Here is a 20,139-nt window from a genome sequence, read left to right as displayed (position 1 = left end):
AAGGGCCAGGGACAGACTAATTTGCATATAGCCAGGTTCTGAGCTGGGATGGTGCAGTGAGCTAAAAAACAGTGTTGGATCAAGCCCTGACCTCTTGACTGGGTGAGAGTATTCTGCTTAATTCAGAAACTCTGTCCATCACCACCCCCTTTTGCTTAATTGTTTTGTCCACCATAAGCGTGGAAGGGTATACTCAGACGTGAGTCCCTTGCTCATTGCACCATCAGGATTCAAGCAAGCCGGGCCGAAGACGGCTGTAATGCCAGAAACTGGTCCCCGGAAGCTTGTTTCCGTCCAGTGAAAGAATTGGCTTGGTAGTTTGGTCTGCCCTGTTCCCATGATGCACTGGGCCAGGGACAGACTAATTTGCATATAGCCAGGTTCTGAGCTGGGATGGTGCAGTGAGCTAAAAAACGGTGTTTGATCAAGCCCTGATCTCTTGACTGGGTGAGAGTATTCTGCTTAATTCAGAAACTCTGTCCATCACCACACCCTTTTGCTTAATTATTCCTATTTACAAGGGCAGCGTAAATAGGAGGCTGCGCCAAAATGAAAACCAGGAAACACCCTAACTTAACTTGACGAAACAAGGAGAAATGCTTTATTTCTCCTCGATTTTGCTTTTTCCATGTCTGCTGCCTTATGCGGTACACATGGAAAAAGCAAAACGCCTTGGGTTTTTTATGTTCAGGAAGGAGGATCTTCCTGTACATCTTCCCCTGCACGCAGTCACATTTGCACTATGGTGCAAGGGTGCCTGCATTGGCGCTACACTTTAAGTGTAGCGCCAGCACAGGGGGAAACGCAAGGCTGCAACATATTCCTGTAAATATGGTGCAGTCCTACGTTTCCGAAGTGTTGGAGCGTGTCATTAAGACAAGGAGGCTAACGACACACTCCTCCACTTCTGTTGTAAATATCCCTCTTAAAATGTTATATTGAAAGAATTTGAAAAAACTAAATAATTTAATGGGAAGATTGGTGCTGCATCCCAGTGACAAACGTTTACATGGCTGCTTTTATTTTGCAGTAAGAGGCTCCTGCCCCTGCCAGGGCCACACTGGAAACCAAAAGCAGCCCTAGAAAATGTTTTCAGACCAGTCCCCATACGGTGCATACCGAGTGCAATGAGTGAGCCTGGTCCCTACAGAGGGGGCTTTGGAATGCTCTCCCCCAAAAGTTTTTGGGAAACAATGGTGCAGTGTACAACACACTTATCATTACATATTGAATGTTATTAGCTTTTAAAGAATAGTAAATTAAGACCTTATTATGCACCAGGGTACGACAATCTGGGAAGAAAAGTAAGTTACTGACAAAAGCAGTAAGGAACCGACTGACCTATGCACATAACATTTAAAAAAAATTAAATGCATGGTACATGTTCTTTGCAGTAGGCATATTAACCCTCTCTGCTACATTAGAGAAGTTAATGCTGCCACTGGACAAAACTCTTCTCTCTCTCTCTCCAGCAGGTACATTAATCACTGGTGTTATCTTGACACTTTTATTGTTGCTCGAAAACTGCTAATTGTGAAAGGAACTTTGAAGTGCTTTTAAAACTGCTGCCTGCGGACCCCCTGGGAATGTGTCAAGGACCCCTGGGGGTCCGCGGACCACAGTTTGGGGAACACTGCCTACAACAAGTGCTTCCACTGCTGCAACAAGGCGACTTCCTTACAACACTAGATTTAAAGTGTAGTGTAGTTCCTAGTTTCCCACTAGGCCCTGCGCATTGGAATAACATAAACAGTAGTATCGGCGTAGAGGTGCGAATCTTCTAGGACTCTACTGACTATGCTAAACTTAATTGGGTGTGTTACCAACTAGCTCAGAGGTCACTGGAAACTTTCTTCTCTGCATAGGAAGTGATCAGCTTCCCTGGCACAGACAAGAAGGGATTCAGTTTTCCAACAACCGTGCAACATGACAACTTTGCTCCTCAGATCAAGAGTCAATCTCTAGGGTCGTGTGAAACAATAGACAGTTATTTTACTCAGTCAGGTTAGTGCAGATTACTTTCACAATATGTAGAGAATAGAGAGACGGGCGTTTGTCAATAAAGGGTTAACATTTATTGAACAGTTTTCTTCTCGTACAAGAGAAATTAATTGCCACAATTGCAAGACTTGTTATTATAAAAAGTACGTACAGTAAGATAAGTATTGCAAGATAATACTGTAAAAGCATTGATATGGTTTCTTAGCCATACAATGGTTTAAAAGTAATAAAACATATATACAGTCATATATACATTAGGCTAAAATACTCAACTGGTGCTTCTAACTAAGCCTACCCCGGTGTGCCTGACCTAAGCCTAACATGTGGAAGGGGAGTAAGTAAGTAGCTTTAAGTTAAGTTGGTTTTGCCAAGGTTTGCTTCAAGAATTCTCTTCTAAGGGTTTAGTCAACACCATACCTCTAAATAGAATGATGGAGGTCTGGTATCTCCTTCAGGGGGTCTCGGTATCCCAGTCACCCGCGAGGGCAGACCGGAAACGCTGGAGCTGGATTTCTCTGCAGGAGAAAGGCAGCGTCTCTCTTCAGCGCGTCGAGGAGGAGGAGGGGGGACAGCATCCGCGGGCAGTTGGCATCTGCTGGGCTTCTTCGCAGAGGGACGGCTGTTCAGCTCCTAAGCTCACCACACCATCGTTCGCGCTTTAGCAGCGATAATGGTATCAGTAGCTTCACCACCAAAGGGGCAGCATCAGCGTACTGCATACAGCATACAACAGCAATGGGACACCAGCAATTGCTTAAGGCAACGTTGGTAGTATTTATACCTGACAGGTGCCTGGTTTGACGCAAGTTTGCTGGGCATAAGACGTCAATTAAAGATGTCACTAGGAAGTGATAGCTATCAGTTGCTCATTAGAGTTCCATTACTAATCAAAACACAGCAAGCGGGGATTTCCAGGTTTGCTGAGTTTTTATCTTGTTGAAGAACTCGGAGTGTTAATCTAGGAATATCAGATAGTGACTTCTGCTCTGTCATTGCACTAATTGGTTGCAAAGGAAGTGGCAGAGAACTATTCTGGAATGTGGCTCTGTTCGTGTGAGGCCAGAGATGACTTTCTGAATATCGCACTTGAACGGTTATGCCAATATAGGGAATAAATGGATTTATAGCCGAATAGGGGCATAAGGTCACAGTATCGATCAGGAACCTAGATAAACACGCAACAAAAGGACGCCTACTTCCATATTCCCATACATCCTGCTCACAGAAAGTATCTAAGGTTTGTACTGGAAGGACAATACTATCAGTTCAAATTCAAAGTCCTTCCATTCGGAGTGACAACGGCACCACGAGTATTCACAAAGTGCCTAGCAGTGGTAGCAGCACATCTCAGAAGACAACAAATACATGTCTTCCCTTATCTAGATGACTGGCTCATAAAAGCCAAGTCATTAAATCAGTCTGTCCAACACACATCAGACAGTTCAACCGTTGCACGACTTGGGGTTTGCAATAAACTACACCAAGTCGCACCTGCAGCCTTCGCATATACATCAGTATCTAGGGGCTACACTAAACACGTCTACAGCCCTAGCGTATCCCAGTCCAGCCAGGATACAAAGCATTCAAGCCTTAGTCGACACTTCAACACCAACAGTCTCTGCAAGCCAGGGTGTTCATGAGACTAATAGGCATGATGGTATCATGCATCTTCATAGCACCACACGCAAGATTGCAAATGCGTCCACTACAAGAGTGCCTAGCACAACAGTGGAACCAAGCTCAAGGTCTACTAAAAGGCCTGGTGTTGGTCGGCAGCCGCACGCATCGCTCTCTGTAGTGGTGGAACACCAAAAACTTGACAAAGGGGCGGCCGTTCCTCGAGCCAGTTCAACAAGTAGTGCTCACAACAGACGCATCCCTCATAGGATGGGAAGTCCATCCCTTACATAACACAACTCAAGGTCAATGGAACAATCAACAAAAACTGTTCCATATCAACCATCTAGAGTTGCTGGCAATATTCTTAGCACTCAAGACTTTCCAACTTCAAGTACAAAACAAAGCTGTCCTAATCCGGACGGACAATATGACAGCCATGTACTACATACAAAAACAGGGGGGGACACTCTCTGCAACTGTCCCAGCTTGCACAGAACATTTGGAGATGGGCCATTCCTCAAAACATACATCTGTTAGCAGAACACCTTCCAGGAGTTCACAATCAGATAGCAGATCTGTTAAGTCGGCAGTTACAACAGATTTAGGAATGGGAACTACATCCTCAAGTTTTTCAACCATTCTTCCAAAGGTGGGGGCACCCACACATAGATCTGTTTGCCACCCACAAACTTGTAAAATGCCCAGCCTTTGCCGCCAGAATGAATTGGTCAGGCAGATTTGTATACGTTTTTCCGCCTCTCCCCCTAATTCCATTAGTAGTGCGCAAGCTCAGACAACAGTCTCTCACATTGATCCTAGTAGCTCCCCACATGGGCATACCAACCGTGGTTCACCACACTACTAGATCTCTCTCTAGTTCCACATCAAAAGCTACAGCTCACACCCTCCCTGTTAACACAGAACCATGGAGAAATCAGACACCCAGACCCAAACCAACTGAATTTGGCGATCTGGCTCCTGAAGTCTTCCAGTTTGGTTATCTAAACCTACCACCAGACTGTATGAACATCATTAAAGAGGCTAGGAGACCTACTACCAGAGCGTGTTATTCTGCTAAATGGAAAAGATTTGCCATTTATTGCAACAATAACCAAATTGATCTCCTGGATGCTTCCATCCAGAATATTCCATCCAGAATATAATTTGCTACCTTTTACATTTACAAAGGTCTAATTTGGCATATTCTTCCATACGCCTGCACCTTGCAGCAATTGCAGCCTATTTACAAAACAGGCGACATATGTCTCTCTTCAGAGTACCTGCAATCAAAGCATTCATGGAAGTATTAAAATGAATAATCCCACCCAGATTGCGACCTTCTCCAGTGTGGAACCTGAATCTTGTCCTTACAAGCCTCATAGGGCCCCCTTTCGAGCCTCTACATAAATGTGAACTGCAATTCTGAACATGGAAAACAGCTTTCCTTGTAGCTATTACTTCTCTCAGAAGAGTAAGTGAGATACAAGCTTTCACTATACAAGAACCATTTTTTCAAATACAACCTAACAAAGTGGTTCTTAGATCTAATCCAAAATTTCTTCCAAAGGTCATCACTCCTTTGCACCTAAATCAATCCGTAAAGTTACCTGTGTTTTTCCAAAACCCAGACTCTGTAGCGGAAAGGGCTTTACACACATTAGATGTTAAAAGGGCTCTTTTATACTATATAGATAGAACTAAATCCTTTAGGAAGACAAAACAACTGTTTGTATCTTTCTCTCTCCACATAAAGGCAACCCCATCTCCAAGGTGGGATTGCAAGGTGGATTGTAAATTGTATACAAATATGCTATATTAAAGCTAAACGTACATTAACAGTTCCTCCTAGAGCGCACTCCACTCGCAAACTAGGAGCCTCTATGGCAGGGGTCTCCAAACCGGTCCTGGAGGGCCGGATCCATGCCAGATTTTTAAAATAACTACATGTATCTCAACGGTGATATCCCAAACATCTGGCATGGATCCGGCCCTCCAGGACCGGTTTGGAGACCCCTGCTCTACGGCTTTCTTAGGAAACATACCCGTAGAGCAGTGGTTCCCAAACTTTTGACTTTTGAGGACCCCCATTGAGTCACCACTGGAAGCCGGGGACCCCCAAGCAATTTGTATGAGTTAAATTTCAAACATTAAAACAGTAATTAAAAAAAAATACACACTTGTGCACACAAAACAAATACTTAAAGTACTAAGGATTTTGGGACCAGATGTACGACCATTTCATTTAGCGCCTCGCAATTGGCAACACATTGCGAGTAGCAAATTGCGAGTCACTAAATGAAATGTACAACAGTGTGTTTAACACTGTTTGGGATTCCCAATGGGGTGGCAAATTGCTAATGAGCCTCTCGCAATTTGCGAGCCCATTGGGAATGCCAGCCCTCCCAGCGATGGTGGCCTGCTGGGCTCTGCAGGCCACCATGTCTCGGACTGCTTTTAAATAAAGCAGTTTAATGTCCTGGGACCACTGCCTGACTTTAAAAAATAATTTTGCATCCATTTGCAAAGGGAAAGGGGTCCCCTTCCCATTTGCGAATGCATTACCATCTACTTGAAGTAGGTGGTAATTGTGACTGTTTTGCAACCGCAAAAAATTTGTACATGGTTTTGAGACTCGCTATTTGGAAGGGAAGGCCCCTTCCAAATAGCAAGTTGCAAAACCTATTTAGAGAGTCGCAAACAAATTGCGACTCGTGAAATAGGCTATGTACATGGCTCAATAGGTTTTTGCATGCGAAAACGGGTTCGCGAACCCGTTCGCGCATATAAAAACAGATCGTACATCTGGCTCATAGTATTTTAGATTGAAGTAATAGCCCCTCTGACACATCTATTTCATTTGTTTTGTAGCATCTCTCATACCATTGTAGGATGTCAGAGCACTTTACATCACACGCATATAGAGACACTGAATCATACATGTAAATCAGTGTGTATATACAATGATTAAAGAGTGCTTGGTCCTAGAAAAGCACAAACTCAGGATTCATAGCATAACACAGTGGCTAGCATTGACTTTAACATTAAAAATGTATTTCCACCCAAATATATCTTTTAAGCAGCATCAGGATAATGAATAACTGGAACAAAATATAAGTTACTAAATGGTACCATGCAGTTTGCAAGCAGCTCTTTGATGACAGTTTATAGGTCCCTCTGCTAGATTACGATTGTCACTTATGAAGTGCACAGTAATAAAGGAATCTCTGTGACAAAAGCAGTAACCACGAACCTAGGCACATAAAATGCTGCTTTTGAAGATACATGTTACACATTCTTTGCAGTAGGCACATTAACCCTCTGTGCTACATTAGTTCAATCAAAGCTGCCACTGAACAAAACTCTCCTCTCTCTCCAGCAGGTACATTAATCACTGGCATTCTCTTGACACTTTTATTGTTGCTCAAAAGCTGCTAATTATACAAGAAATGTTTCTGTGCTTTTAAAACTGTTGCCCACGGACCCCCTGGGAATGTGTCACGGACACCCGGGGGTCCGCGGACCACAGTTTGTGAAACACTGCCCTAGAGGACATATGCAAGGCAGCAACATGGTCTACACCATACACCTTCACGAAACACTATTGTGTTGACGTTCAAGCAAAGCAGCAAGCTGCAGTAGGCCAGGCTGTCCTTAGAACTCTTTCAAACTACTGCAACGGATACAGGTGACCACCGCTAAGGGAGACAATGCTGCACAATCAATGCATAGTGTACAATCTGCAGCTCATATGCCTCGAACGGAAAATGCTACTTACCAGTATGCATCTGTTCTTGGCATGTAGAGCTGCAGAGTTGTACACGCCCTCCCGCCTCCCCGGGACTTGTATCCGTTCCAGTTTTTCATCTTACTTAGATGCACACGCATGGACATCCTTTTTCCTTTACTTCTACTAACTCCATCATTTACCATCATGGCGAAAAACAATCTAAGGATGGATCCGATGCCCATGCGCAGTATTGTCCAAGGGAGGAGTCACCTATCTCGTGACTACAAAGACTTCTTCCAAGAAGACAACCTGCAATCATCCGAGCCCAACACCAGGTGGCGATCTAATGCATAGTGTACAACTCTGCAGCTCTACATGCCAAGAACAGATGCATACTGGTAAGTAGCATTTTCCTTTCCTTTACTACAACGCCTATCTCTCCCATAGGATAACTTTGGGATTACCTTATTGCATGTTTAGAAGTGTAATTTCCAATTGTAAAGAGATAGGGCCCCAAGTTTGACGTCTCTGGAATCACAAATGAAAATTACAACTTATGGTGAAGTCGGATTTTAAATTGTAATTCTAAAAATACCACTATTAGAAAGTTGGCATTTCCATACTTTAACCTTCTTGTGCCTACTGCTGCCTGTCTCAGAATACATGTCTGGGGTAGGTGACAGTTGGGCTTTGTGCATTCCTTCAAGACTACCACACACAAAGGTGGCTTAATTGTGACTTGATGGGCCATTCGCATCCTGATAGGCCATCCTAGTCAGGATGGGAGGGAAGTGCAGCATGGGAGGGAAGTGCTCGGCCCCGCCTGACACTTACACCTGAATAGGCAGCATCCTGTCAGCACAGAAAGAGATGCATACCCCCCCCCCTGTAGGGAGTCTGTACAAGAAGGGCGGGGATGCTGTTCACTTCAGAGGGCTTTCTTTGAGTAGAAGTGCTGGACCTCAGACACCACTACTTAAGTACATTTCTGGACCTGTGGAAACTCTGCCAGGAAGGACTGCTGTGTTGCTACAAGGACTGCTACTCCGCCACGCTGTTGGACTGCTTCCATGCTGGATTCCTGCTTTGCTGTTCTGACCTGCTGCTCTTTTGCCTGGGAGTGAGAGGGGCTAGACATGCTTCTCTACAACCCAGAACAACTCATAGGGCTTGATCACTTTCCTCCTCTACTGAAGACCCATGGACATCAAACACTTTCAACTACCATGCTTCAATACCTGGACTCTGCCATCTATAAGTCTTGCCCTTTTAAGTGGTGTCAATCGTGTCCTGGGCCCTTAGAAGTGGGTATTAAGTGCTGCTCCTGCAGAAATCCATCCATCAACGTCTTTACGCTATTCAAACTACAGAAATTGCGAGGCATTACCGCTGCTGCAAGGAAACGCTGCATTGCATCGCCTGCTCAACTGACGCACGGCCGACTGCGTAGCGCATTGACTTCCTTTCTTATGCATCTGTATTTGACCCAGTCTAGCATGATCAGACAGCCCCCTGCTGGCGCTTTGTTTTTAAGCAATGTATATCAGTTTATTCTTTCAAAATTCATAACTCAGTTTCAGTTTACTGGAGTTTTGTTGTTTTGTTCAATAAATTAAGCTCTATTTCTCTTATCAGGTGTGGAATCTTTTTAGTTGGTGTTTTCCGTGTTTGAAGTGTTGCACAAATACTTTAGACATTGCATTTTAAGTTAAGTATGTGCCAAGCTACCAGGAGGTGATCACAGGATAATTTCGGGTGCGTTTCTGACCTACCCTTACTAGGATTGTGGTTCCTGCTTGGACAGGGTGCATACCTCTGCCAATCAGAAACCCAATTTTTATTATCTGGTGTGTAATGTTTCTGCTGATGAGTGATCCAGTTTTGTCTAGTGGCAGTTTTGACTCCTCATAAAGTAACCCAAAAAGTTAATGTGCGTGCTATAATAAATGTTTTACCACGGAGATCACCAAATGACATTTTATGTGGCTAGCTCAGTAGATTACTGCTTCTGTCACGGAGATCTTTTTGTTACTTGCAGTTTGTAAGTTACAATGCTAACAAAGCACAGTGACCTATGAACTGTCAACGAGCTGCATGCAATCTGCATGATCTAGGTTAGAAGGTTATGTTTTTGCCCAGTCTTTTATTATCCTAATGTTTCTAAAAATTGTTAGTTTATTAGAAATATATTTTTATTAGTAAATTCACCCCCGACCACTGTGGCATGTTTGTTTTATATCCAGAGTTTGTGCTTCGCCAGAACCAGCACTCTTAAAATAGACTGCCTGTTAGTATGGTTGACATGTGATTCCTACATATTGTAATCCTCGTTGTCTTATGTAACATTTCCTGTAGCCTGATTTACACATATATGATTCATTGGCTCTGTAAAATTTGTGAGTGATGTGAAGTCCTCTGACACTCTACACTGGTAGTGCTATAAAACAAATGAAATGCATGCAAGGGAGGGACTGCATAGATATGAGGGGCATTATTGGAGGGCGTTAGTGAGGGAATCACTGGAGCAGGATGCCATGGGTGCCACCAGTGAAACCGCCTGCCCTGGTCCTAGCTGGTTCATGCATGGATGGTCTGATAGCGTATTGCAGACTGAGAGCAAGCTGAGCTCCTAGTTCACCTCCGACAACCAAATACCTATTTCTAAATCAGTCTAGACATCATAGAGGCTTAGCTTTGAATGGACAGCTTAATTTGAAATTGGGGAGGATGTAATAGTAAATGCTGTTATTTTGCTATATAAATAACATTTTAATTGTATGGTATAATTTTCAGCGATCTGGACGGAATACGTCAACTGCAAATACTCCTCAGCTGAGGAAAAGCCATGAGTCTTTTGGAAACAGAGCTGATAAAAAGGAAAAGATGAGGCATAATCATTTCATCAAAACTGCACAGCCTTACAAGCCAAAGGTACCAGACATGCATATTTCCATTTTATGTAATGTTATTTAAGTGCTTATGTGTATTCATCTAGCATAAGGTAATTTATACTGGTGGGAAATGTGTTTACTTGTGGTATTCATTTTAGACGAGATTATGATGGTGTTCTATTGTTCAGATATAAGACATCAACATAGTTTGGGGGAGCACTCAAACAAAGCAGACTGGAAACTTCTTACAGGTGTGTGCCATCTGTGAAGCTCTATAACATTTTGGTAGATCTATTCTCTGAGCTGTAAATTTCCTTTGAGATCTTCATTTAGGAAGTAAATTACTGATCACTTCTCAAAGAGTAAATGTCCTTTAATTTAAACAGCATAGTTCAATTTTTCACTAAGGTAACCTCTTTTGTTTTATTTTTTTATTTTTTGTGTAACACAGCACGTAGTGCAAAACAACAAGGGAAGGGATAGAGCCACACAAAGCACATGAAAGTAGTTACAGGTAACATCGCTTGGTGCTTAATCTGGTGGATACTTCTACCACAGTCAAAGTGAAAATACCTTGAGGCTACTTAAGAGGATGCAGGGCAGGACATGGTACTATATGGCTGGCCCTCGACCAGGGCCTGCATCAGTCCCATTAGTGTCCTTGGAGCAATTCACCTTCTACCCCGTGGCTGTCCTGTGCAGGCAAATATGTAACCACTGCGGCCCAAATGCCTCTTGGCCTTGATCTCACAAGCATCAAGCCCCAGTAGACATTAAGTTGTTCCTGATAATAAACTGCATGCTTTATCCAATGTTTATTGCAAAAAACACAGTTGATGGACAGAATGTAGAACAATGTCATACATTCAACCCAGTACAAGGATCTGGGCCTAAATCCATCGTTTTTTTGCACTCCACACCACCCTGGGTTAGACACTGGCTATATGCAAATCAGCTCTGACCCTGTGCCTCATGTGTATATGTAGCACGTGTGAGAGGACCCGCCTCATCAAGTGGCCTGCAAGAATACTGGCAAAGTTGTGGAGCATCCAAGGTATTGGAAGATTGTGGGCCTGCCACATGAAAGGATCTGGGATTGTGGCCGCTGCTATCAGCAGTCTGTCACTGCATGGAGATGCACGGTAACTGTACTTTTGCGTCACGGCCGTACTTGGACCTTGAATTGTGGATGAGGCGTTGGGGATTCAAGGCGACCACCAACACGTCTATTTTGGGGACTCACTTGGTTGTTATCAAACCCCTCCCTCCTTTACTCAAGGCACTACAGCGCTGACTAAAGTTTATTTTTTTTGAAAATCTGTTTATTAGCATAGTAGTCGGAGCAAACACATACAGATTCGAGCGCAGCAATAATCAGGATGTCACTTGCATTTGCTTGCCCAGAATGTATTGGTACATAGTATTACTGATTTTGTTGTTTTCCAGAACCAATTTAACATAACAATCCCTCACTGTTCCAGAACCCTCCCCCCACCCTCATGAATCCCTCCCGACACTCCTTCAGTATGCGTATAATCATAGGATTTACATCTGAGTCACCCATGTCACCGTAAAATGTAGTAGTTTACATACACACAGTCAGGCAGGGGTAGGATCAATGATGGCACGGGGTTTCTCGTACCATCTCTCAGTGCACCACAGTCCGTGACGGTACATGAAATGTCAAGGAGGGTTGGGTATGTTCATCATATGTGCAGCGAGTCATTTGTGTCCCCATCATCCCCATCATCCCCAGCTTCAAACATTCCCACTATGGCAAACCAATCCAGCGAAATCAGTGTTTTCCTGAGGCCTCTGTGTTCCTCACGCTGTAGTGCTTCGCCTTCCGCCTTGCCCCACCGTATTACCTCTGCTTTCCATAGATCGGGGTCGTGCGGTCTGGATGACTTCCACCTCATCGTGATTGCTCGCTTCGCTAGCAATAGGGCCATGTCAGTAAAACGTGTCGCTACGCTTCTTGTACGTGCCGATGGTCCCAGCCCTAATAGTGTATATTCTAGAGTGAGTGATTGGGGCAGGGTGCCAGTTCCCTCAAGCATTGTAGAACAGTGAAGGTTTTAGATCCAACGTCTGTCCAGCCCGGATCTCAACAACAGGGAAAACAGAACAAGGTGGCTGGACAGGAAAGTTAGCAAAACAAATTTCCGCCACGTAGTCAAAGTGTACCACGTAGCCGCAGGGTTTGAATCCCAAAGCAAATTTATTTTCTTTTTTAACTCAAGTTATCAAGGATTCGAGGACACAAACGCAAACAAAACAACTGTTACGACAGTGAATTCATGGTAACAATATCTACAAATATACAATTTTTACAAATATACAATACTTACAACAATGAATAGAGCAAAGCAAGTAAGCAAGACACACCAAAACAATACAAAATTCAGTGATCAACATAAATTGCAATTATATACAGTGCAAAACATTCGCGCATAAAGCACTACAGACCCAACTGTTTCCCGGTACGATGGATTAAGTCGGCTTCTACAGTCCCAGTGAGAGTAATTAACCGTTTGTCGGCTTGAATTCGGCTCCTGGATCAGGCTCACTAAAAACTGTCTGTTGTCATCCCAGTTCTGAACATAGGCGCTGCAATATGTCAGCTGTCTCCAACTCTGACCGTGCACCGCTTGGCGGGCACTACATTTCCAGCTTACCTCTGGGTGAAGTCCAGAAATCAGTTTCCGTTGAGTTTGACCGACACCACGGCAATTCCCATGCCCTTGTGCAGATTCACGGTCCCCCAGTCCCCGTCCTGAAGAGAACCTTTATTAATGTTGGTTCGAAACGCGTCGACACTCCCACCCTGTGGCAAACACCAAGGGTGCCCCTAGGATAGAATTCTACTGATTACTTTGGATCCTAGCTGTGCAACCCACTATAAACAATTAACCACAGGCCTGGTTGACAGGCAGGCATTTTTCCACCTACTCCGCCTGTCCCTTGGTCCCATAGTCTGATGGACTGGTCACACATTTGCTTTATGCGCGAATGTTTTGCACTGTATATAATTGCAATTTATGTTGATCACTGAATTTTGTATTGTTTTGGTGTGTCTTGCTTACTTGCTTTGCTCTATTCATTGTTGTAAGTATTGTATATTTGTAAAAATTGTATATTTGTAGATATTGTTACCATGAATTCACTGTCGTAACAGTTGTTTTGTTTGCGTTTGTGTCCTCGAATCCTTGATAACTTGAGTTAAAAAAGAAAATAAATTTGCTTTGGGATTCAAACCCTGTGGCTACGTGGTACACTTTGACTACATGGCGGAAATTTGTTTTGCTAAGTTCCCTCAAGCATGTCATTGATAGTGGTCCAGTAATAACCCAGTTTGGGGCACTGCCATAGCATATGTATTAGCGATGCGTCGTCAGTGTCGCACCGGGGGCACCTTCCGTCTGCATCAGGGAACATCATGTGTATGCGGTGTGGGGTCAGGTAGGCTCTATGTAGCAACATCCGTTGAATAAACTTAAACTTGGGGTTTCTAGCTACCCTCTTGGGAAACTGGAGGACACGCTCCCACTCTTTGTCTCTCAGCGGCCTCCCAAGATCTCCTTCCCATTTCGCCCTGAGAGGCGACAGAGGGATCGCCCTCCCCGTTTTGATGCTAGCAGTGAGCCATTTGGTCAGGTGGCCGCCCGTTCCAATGAGCGGATGTATGATGTTACTCCGCATACCGTTACAACTACCTACCATTACAACGCGACCATTACAACGCATACCATTACAACGCATAGCGCTTTGGGGTGCTGGATAGTGGTAAGTATAATTTACTATTCTAACTCCAGTCCCCGTGGACCCTAGGGAAGGTGTTGGATAGTAAATTATACTTATTCCCTATCCTAGAGCGCCCCCCAGCGCAATGCGTTGTAATGGTATGCGTTGTAAAAGTCGCGTTGTAATGGTAGTGCGGAGTAAAAAATGCGTTGTAACAGGTGCATACCCAATGAGCTAGTGCATTGTTATCAAGGGGTTTATATTTGGCTCTCGTCCCTCAGGTGCCCACTTATGTGTTATATAATGGCGAAGGCCTGCGTGTAGAAGGAATGAGCCCCCAGGAACACCATGTGCGGCTCTGAAGTCTTCAAAGGACAGTAGACGCCCCTCAGCGAACAGGTCACCCACTTGCGACACTCCGGCGTCATGCCAGGACATTAGTTTGTTCGTCGTTAGCGTTCCTGATTCCAGTGGGATACCTAAAAGCGGGATCGTAGGGGCGTAAGATGTCGTGGGGGACGTGTACTTCAATGCCTTCCGCCAGTATGACACTGCCAGCCGGAGGAGCGGTGGGGCATCTCCCGGCAAAGCCGATCGGGGTAAAAGCAATGTGTGTATTCCCCCTTTGGCATGCTCATCCCCCGACATGTTGATCTCGTGAAGGTTGCGACCTGCCACCCAGTAGGCCAGCCATTGCAGCTGGCACTCGTAGTTGTAAGCCCTAAAGTCCGGCAGTCCCATACCACCGGAGCCAGAGGGGAGCTGTAGTTTAGCGAGGCCTATGCGCCTGCGCCCGTGCCCCCACACAAGTTCCGTGAGTAGTGTGTCGAGAGTCTTAAAGGTCGCTGCAGGGATCAGGAATGGTAGGTTGGTGAAGTAGTAAATGAGGCGAGGAAGCATCACCATTTTAGAGATGGCCGCTCTGCCGGCTACCGAAAGGGGCAGTGATAGCCAGAATTGAATTTGCGATTTCAGTGCTCTTATGGCCCTCCCAAGGTTTCCATCTATCATCATGTCAGCTTCCCTGTAGATGTGTATCCCAAGGTATCGGAAGGTGGTTCCCGCCATCTGGAATTCGTGCGTGGCGAAGGGTAGGGGAGTGGACAAGCCCGCATCCCTAAAGGTGAATCCATAAGACTTAGGTTCGCTTATGGTGAGGCCTGAGATCGACCTGAAGTCCTCAAATAGTTGGGGTATAGGGCCCAGGTCGCCCCACAGGTCCTGAAGATATAAAATGATATCAGCGTAAGCGGACACAATGTGTACCGTCCCGTGCCTCTGAATACCACAGCGGGGGCCGCCGTCCTAAGCCTACAGAGCAGTGGTTCGAGGGCCAGGATAAATAGGAGCGGGGAGAGTGGGCAGCCCTGTTGGGTGCCCCTCGCAATAGCTATGGTTCCTGAAATGTGCCTGGAGGTACGCACCCTAGCCGTGGGGTGGGTGTATAGCAGCCTGACCCAGGCAATGTATTCGGGTGGTATCCCGAATTTCAAAAGTGTGGCAAACATGTAGTCCCATCTAAGGGAATCGAACGCTTGTTTCAGATCCAGCGAGATGCAGCCCTCTGAGCCCGCGCCCGCCTGGTTTCCGAGCATCAGCTGGGCCAAGCGCCTAAGATTCATGGCCATGCTGCAGCCCGGCACAAAACCACATTGGTCGGGATGGATCAGCTGTGGTATGTTTTGCGGTAGTCTCGTCGCCAGCACTTTGCTCAAAATCTTGTAATCGGTGTTGAGGAGGGATAGGGGTCTGTAGTCGACCAGCTGCAGTCCGTCCTTGCCTGGTTTTAAGAGGGATGTGATTAACGCCTGCATGGATGATTGTGGTAGGGAGGCTGTCCGTAAAGCTTCCAAGTAGATAGTGTGTAATCGTGGGGCTAGGAGATCAAGGAACGTTGCATAGAATTCGGCCGGTAGGCCATCCGTTCCGGGGGCCTTGCTCTTTGGGAGAGCTCGTATTGCCTGCCTAACCTCCGCCACCGAAATGTTGCGCTTCAGGTCTTTGCATTGCCTGTCAGTGAGTTGGGATAGGTCCAAATCCCTCATGAAGGCATCGAAGGCGGCCTCTGAGAGGGGTCGGGGGGGCTGTACAGTGTGGTGTAGTAGTCTTTGAATGCAGTATTGATCCCTACTTGGGTTGAGGTCGACTTCCCTGCTTGATCCAGTATTTCCAAAATCGGGTGGCAGACTGGGGAGTCACGTATAAGACGGGCCAGCTCTATCTGCTTGCGTGTGCTGCCTATTCGTGTATTCTCTATAGTCTAATAGCCTCAGGTCTTCTAGTAGCTCTGTATGTCTTATGTGAGCGTCCTGTAGCGGTGTGAAGTGTGCTTTTGTGCCTGCGGCTTCACTCTCTAGTGATGCTAGTGAACCCTCCACTTCCTTCGATTGACCAATTATCTCCCGCCTCCTGCCCACTCGAGTGGCCATCGCTTCTCCCCTGAGATAGACTTTGAAAGTGTCCCATTCTATCTGACGGGTGCTGGCTGTGTTCGTGTTCGTCGTGAAGTAGGCTTCTATAGTGTCGGACAGGGATGACCGGAAGACCGTGTCCTCAAGTAGATATGTGGGTAGTCTCCAAGTCGGGATGGGGGTCAGCAGTCTGCCCCACTGCCAAGTGAGCTCAACGGGGTTGTGGTCTGACAGGGTTTTTCCCATGTGTTGGGTCTGAACAATCGAATCTGTTAGGGAGCGGGAGCAAAAGACATGGTCGATTCTGGTGTGGAGCTGGTGAGGTGGGGAAAAAAAGGTATATTCCCTTTCTTGTGTATGCATGCTGCGCCATGCGTCTGCCATATCCCACCCCTCGGCCCATTGTGCCAGAGCGTCTGCCTGTTTCCTGCTTTCAGTGGCCTGCAAGGGGGGGTGTGACCTATCCAGTGTAACATCAAGTACAGCGTTGAAATCCCCCCCAATTATCCAGTGATGATCGGCCCAATCTGCAAGGATCCCGTTTACAGTTATCAAAAACTCCGACTGACCTGTGTTTGGTGAGTACACACAACCTAATACAATGGCATCCCCGTCCAACAAACCCCTTACAAATACATATCGTCCCTCCTTATCAATTCTCTGCTCAAACATCTTGAAAGGAACAGAGTTGCGAAGCCAAATAGCCGCCCCCCTAGAGAACGCGGAATAGGAGGTAGCGAAGAGCTGCCCTCTCCATTTTTTGCGTAATTTCACATTTTCAGCACTGTTCAAGTGTGTCTCTTGTAGGCAAGCTATCTGTATCCCTCTGCGGTTGAGTTGGGCTAGAATTCTGTGGCGTTTGTGAACCGAGCCCATGCCCCGCACGTTCCAGGTGCACAATTGGTAAACATTAAGAGGCCCCATGACCAGATGTGTGGAGCGGTAGAGCGGAGCACATGGGTGACCATGCCAGATCTGTCTTGCTACAAGGTAGGAGTGTCTTGCGAACATGTAACCCCTTAACAATAAGGTCCCCAGGCCAACGGGCTCGGGAGCCGAACCAAGGTGCCCAACGTGGGCACAAGTCTGTTAGGTCCATGTGCATACGGGGGGTAGTAGACCACCGGTGCCTGTCACTTAATGGCCTGCATTGGCATGGTTGCCCTCCACAGGGTGGGCCCTCGTGCAACCCACCATATATGAAGAAGGGGATCAGTTATACTTTACCACCCGGAGAGGATCAAGCATGCTGCCAATCAGAACTCCGCCGCCATCTGGGCTGTGATCTTAGGGAACAGTTGCAGGCTGTCCAACGATCCGGATACCTCAGTGTGGGTGTCGGTGGTAACAGTGATCCTGTCCCCGGTTGCTCCCGCGTCGTGTGCGGCTAGCGCCTCCTCCGTTAGCCGCATCAGTGGTGACGACTGACCTGCCGTCTGATCTCCTGTAGGTTGAGCTTTCGTCGGTGCCCCTGTTGAGGGGGAATGTCCGGTGTTGGAAGTGGTGTCCCTCCGGTCCGATGGGTTCAGGCGTCTGCCGCTGCAATTGTCTGCAAATGGGTCTTGCGAGTCTGGCGGGGTTAGTGTGACCTCCATCCATTCCTCCGCCTCCGGCGAGTCGAAGAAGTGAGATTTGTTGTCATGCAGTATCTTGAGTCTTGCGGGGAACAAAAGCGCATATTTCATATCTCTGTCTCTCAATTTGCGCTTCACTCCCATGAAAGTAAACCTGGCTCGTTGTACTGTGGGCGGGAAGTCGGGGTACACCGAGATATTTTTGTCCTCAAAGCGTATTGGCGCCTTCTCTCGAGCCGCTCTTAGAACACTGCTACGATCTTTGTAGTGGAGAAGGCGCGCAATCAAGGGAGGAGGGGGTGCTCCCGGTTGCGGGGGCCGTGATGGCATTCTGTGTGCCCGCTCCACACTGTATAGGGCAGTAAGATCCTCCGGGCCCACTAGTTTCCGCAGCCAATCTTCCACGAACTGGGTGGGGTTCCTCCCCTCGCTCCGCTCCGGAATGCCTAGGATGCGGATGTTGTTGCGGCGGGCACGTCCTTCCGTGTCGTCCACCCTGTCCCATAGCTGCCTGAGCTGCTTCTCTACATTCTTCAATTTCGTAGAATGTTCCGTCTGTTGGGGTATGAGGTCGCTCAGCTCTATCTTCTGTTCTGAGACCCGCTCCGCCAACTTGTTATGGTCGGCTCGCAGCAGGGATAGGCCCGTCGCCATATTGTCTATGCGTGATTCCAACGCCTCACGCGTGGTGCGTATTTCGTTAAGGATAAGGTCCAACTTGGCGTCCTGGGATCCCTTCCCGGTCGGCGGGATGATGTCCGCGTTTGAAGAGCCTAGCGGGTCCTCGGAGCCCGTGTACTGCATGTCTGTCGGAGCGCCCTGCTCCTGATTCTTGCCCCTGTGCCTGCCCATTGACCTCGTAAGCAGGGTGGCGCTGTAGTAGATGCGGCCGTCGGCCTCTACCCCTGCAAGTGTCCACTCAAAGTGCCAGACAGCGGCTGCGGCGTACCTTGATTCAACTGGAGGAAGGCAATTGCGAAGTAGGCCCCAGCTCAGGCAGGGACAGCGGTAGCCCGCTTATTACAGCGCCTCTGAAGGGTGGAGTGGCGTTCCGCTGTGGACCTTGTGAATTGCTATGGTTCCGGCCCTGCGAGGTGTAGGGGGGAGGCCGCAGTCCTCAGGTAGTGGTGGGGAGGACCCCCTTCAGAGACCGGGAGCGTGACAGGCGCCTTGCATCTAGTGCGGCGGCAGGGGCTCCGCAGAGTGTGATTCTCTCTTCTTCCGCCGTGTGGGCCGACTCCGCTCAGCTCAGCTGCTTGGGGGCCCACGTCTTGGTGTAAGGTGCATGGGCCTCTGGTGTGCGTCGCCGTGTGGCTTGTCCCTATACACTGATCGTTGCTGCGCTATCCGGGGGTGGGCAAGGCGCCGCAGCAGTTACTCTGGGGTCCCGGTCTCGGTCCCGGCGAGGAGACAAAATGGCGCCAACAGGACTGTCTTGGGGTCGGGCCGCACCGTGTCCCCCAGTGCGTGGCGTAGCCAGAGGATGTCAGGACACCCAGCGCCGACGACGGATCCCACGCTCCTCCCGACCCGCACTCCTAACCCGTGTTGATGATTGCGTGGGCGCCTCAGATGAATTCAGGCGGACGGCGGGCCGGTCCCGGAAGCTCCCGCGTCCCAAGCGGGCTGCTCGGCAGGGTAAGCCGGTTGGGGGTTTCAGCAGCTGGGGGGGAGGCAGCAAGGCTGCAGGCGGAGCGGGGACCCCCCGCCGTCCTCTGGTATATCGGCAGGTATCGTGCCCCGTCACCAGTCCGGAACCCCGTCAGGAGCGAGCCGGCATCCGGGGGCAGACCGGGCTGGTCACTAATCGAGGCCGCGGCTTCACACGGCGCCGCAGGCCACAGCAGGCACCACAGCTCCGCAGCCTCTCCGGCGATGTCTGGGGGGGAGCAGCACTTCTCAGCTGCACGCCGCCCACTCCCGGAGACTTTGTGCACAGGATTCAGGTGGGTTGCGAACCGGGATTGCAGGATAAATTGCTCGTATTTAGGGCTAAGGACGGAGCTCAGGAACTACACGTCCACCATGATCGGCTCTTGGCCAGGCCCCCCGCGCTGACTAAAGTTTATATGACTCCACTACTGACATTCACTGGAGCAGAGTACTTCGTGAATAAATGGCTGCCGAGATTTCCCCTGTTGTGTCCTCTGGTCTTTTCCTTTGGGAGGTGA

At 47.6% G+C, this 20,139-nt stretch overlaps 1 protein-coding gene across 1 annotated transcript in view; it reads left to right on the top strand.

Annotated features, from left to right (window-relative positions):
- The window catches only part of LOC147733678 (transient receptor potential cation channel subfamily M member 7-like), a 1,990,815-nt gene that overhangs the window by 739,428 nt on the left and 1,231,248 nt on the right, over positions 1–20,139 (top strand). Inside the window, exon 15 of the mRNA XM_086958252.1 lies at positions 10,142–10,279. Within this exon, the coding sequence (XP_086814378.1) occupies positions 10,142–10,279 (138 nt within the window). The remainder of the gene's footprint in view (positions 1–10,141; positions 10,280–20,139) is intronic.

Source organism: Lissotriton vulgaris, chromosome 2_1, assembly GCF_964263255.1.
Source record: "Lissotriton vulgaris chromosome 2_1, aLisVul1.2, whole genome shotgun sequence".
Taxonomy (NCBI): Eukaryota; Metazoa; Chordata; class Amphibia; order Caudata; family Salamandridae; genus Lissotriton; species Lissotriton vulgaris.
Note: the sequence above shows the minus strand (reverse complement) of the source record. Positions and strands in the feature narration are given on the sequence as shown.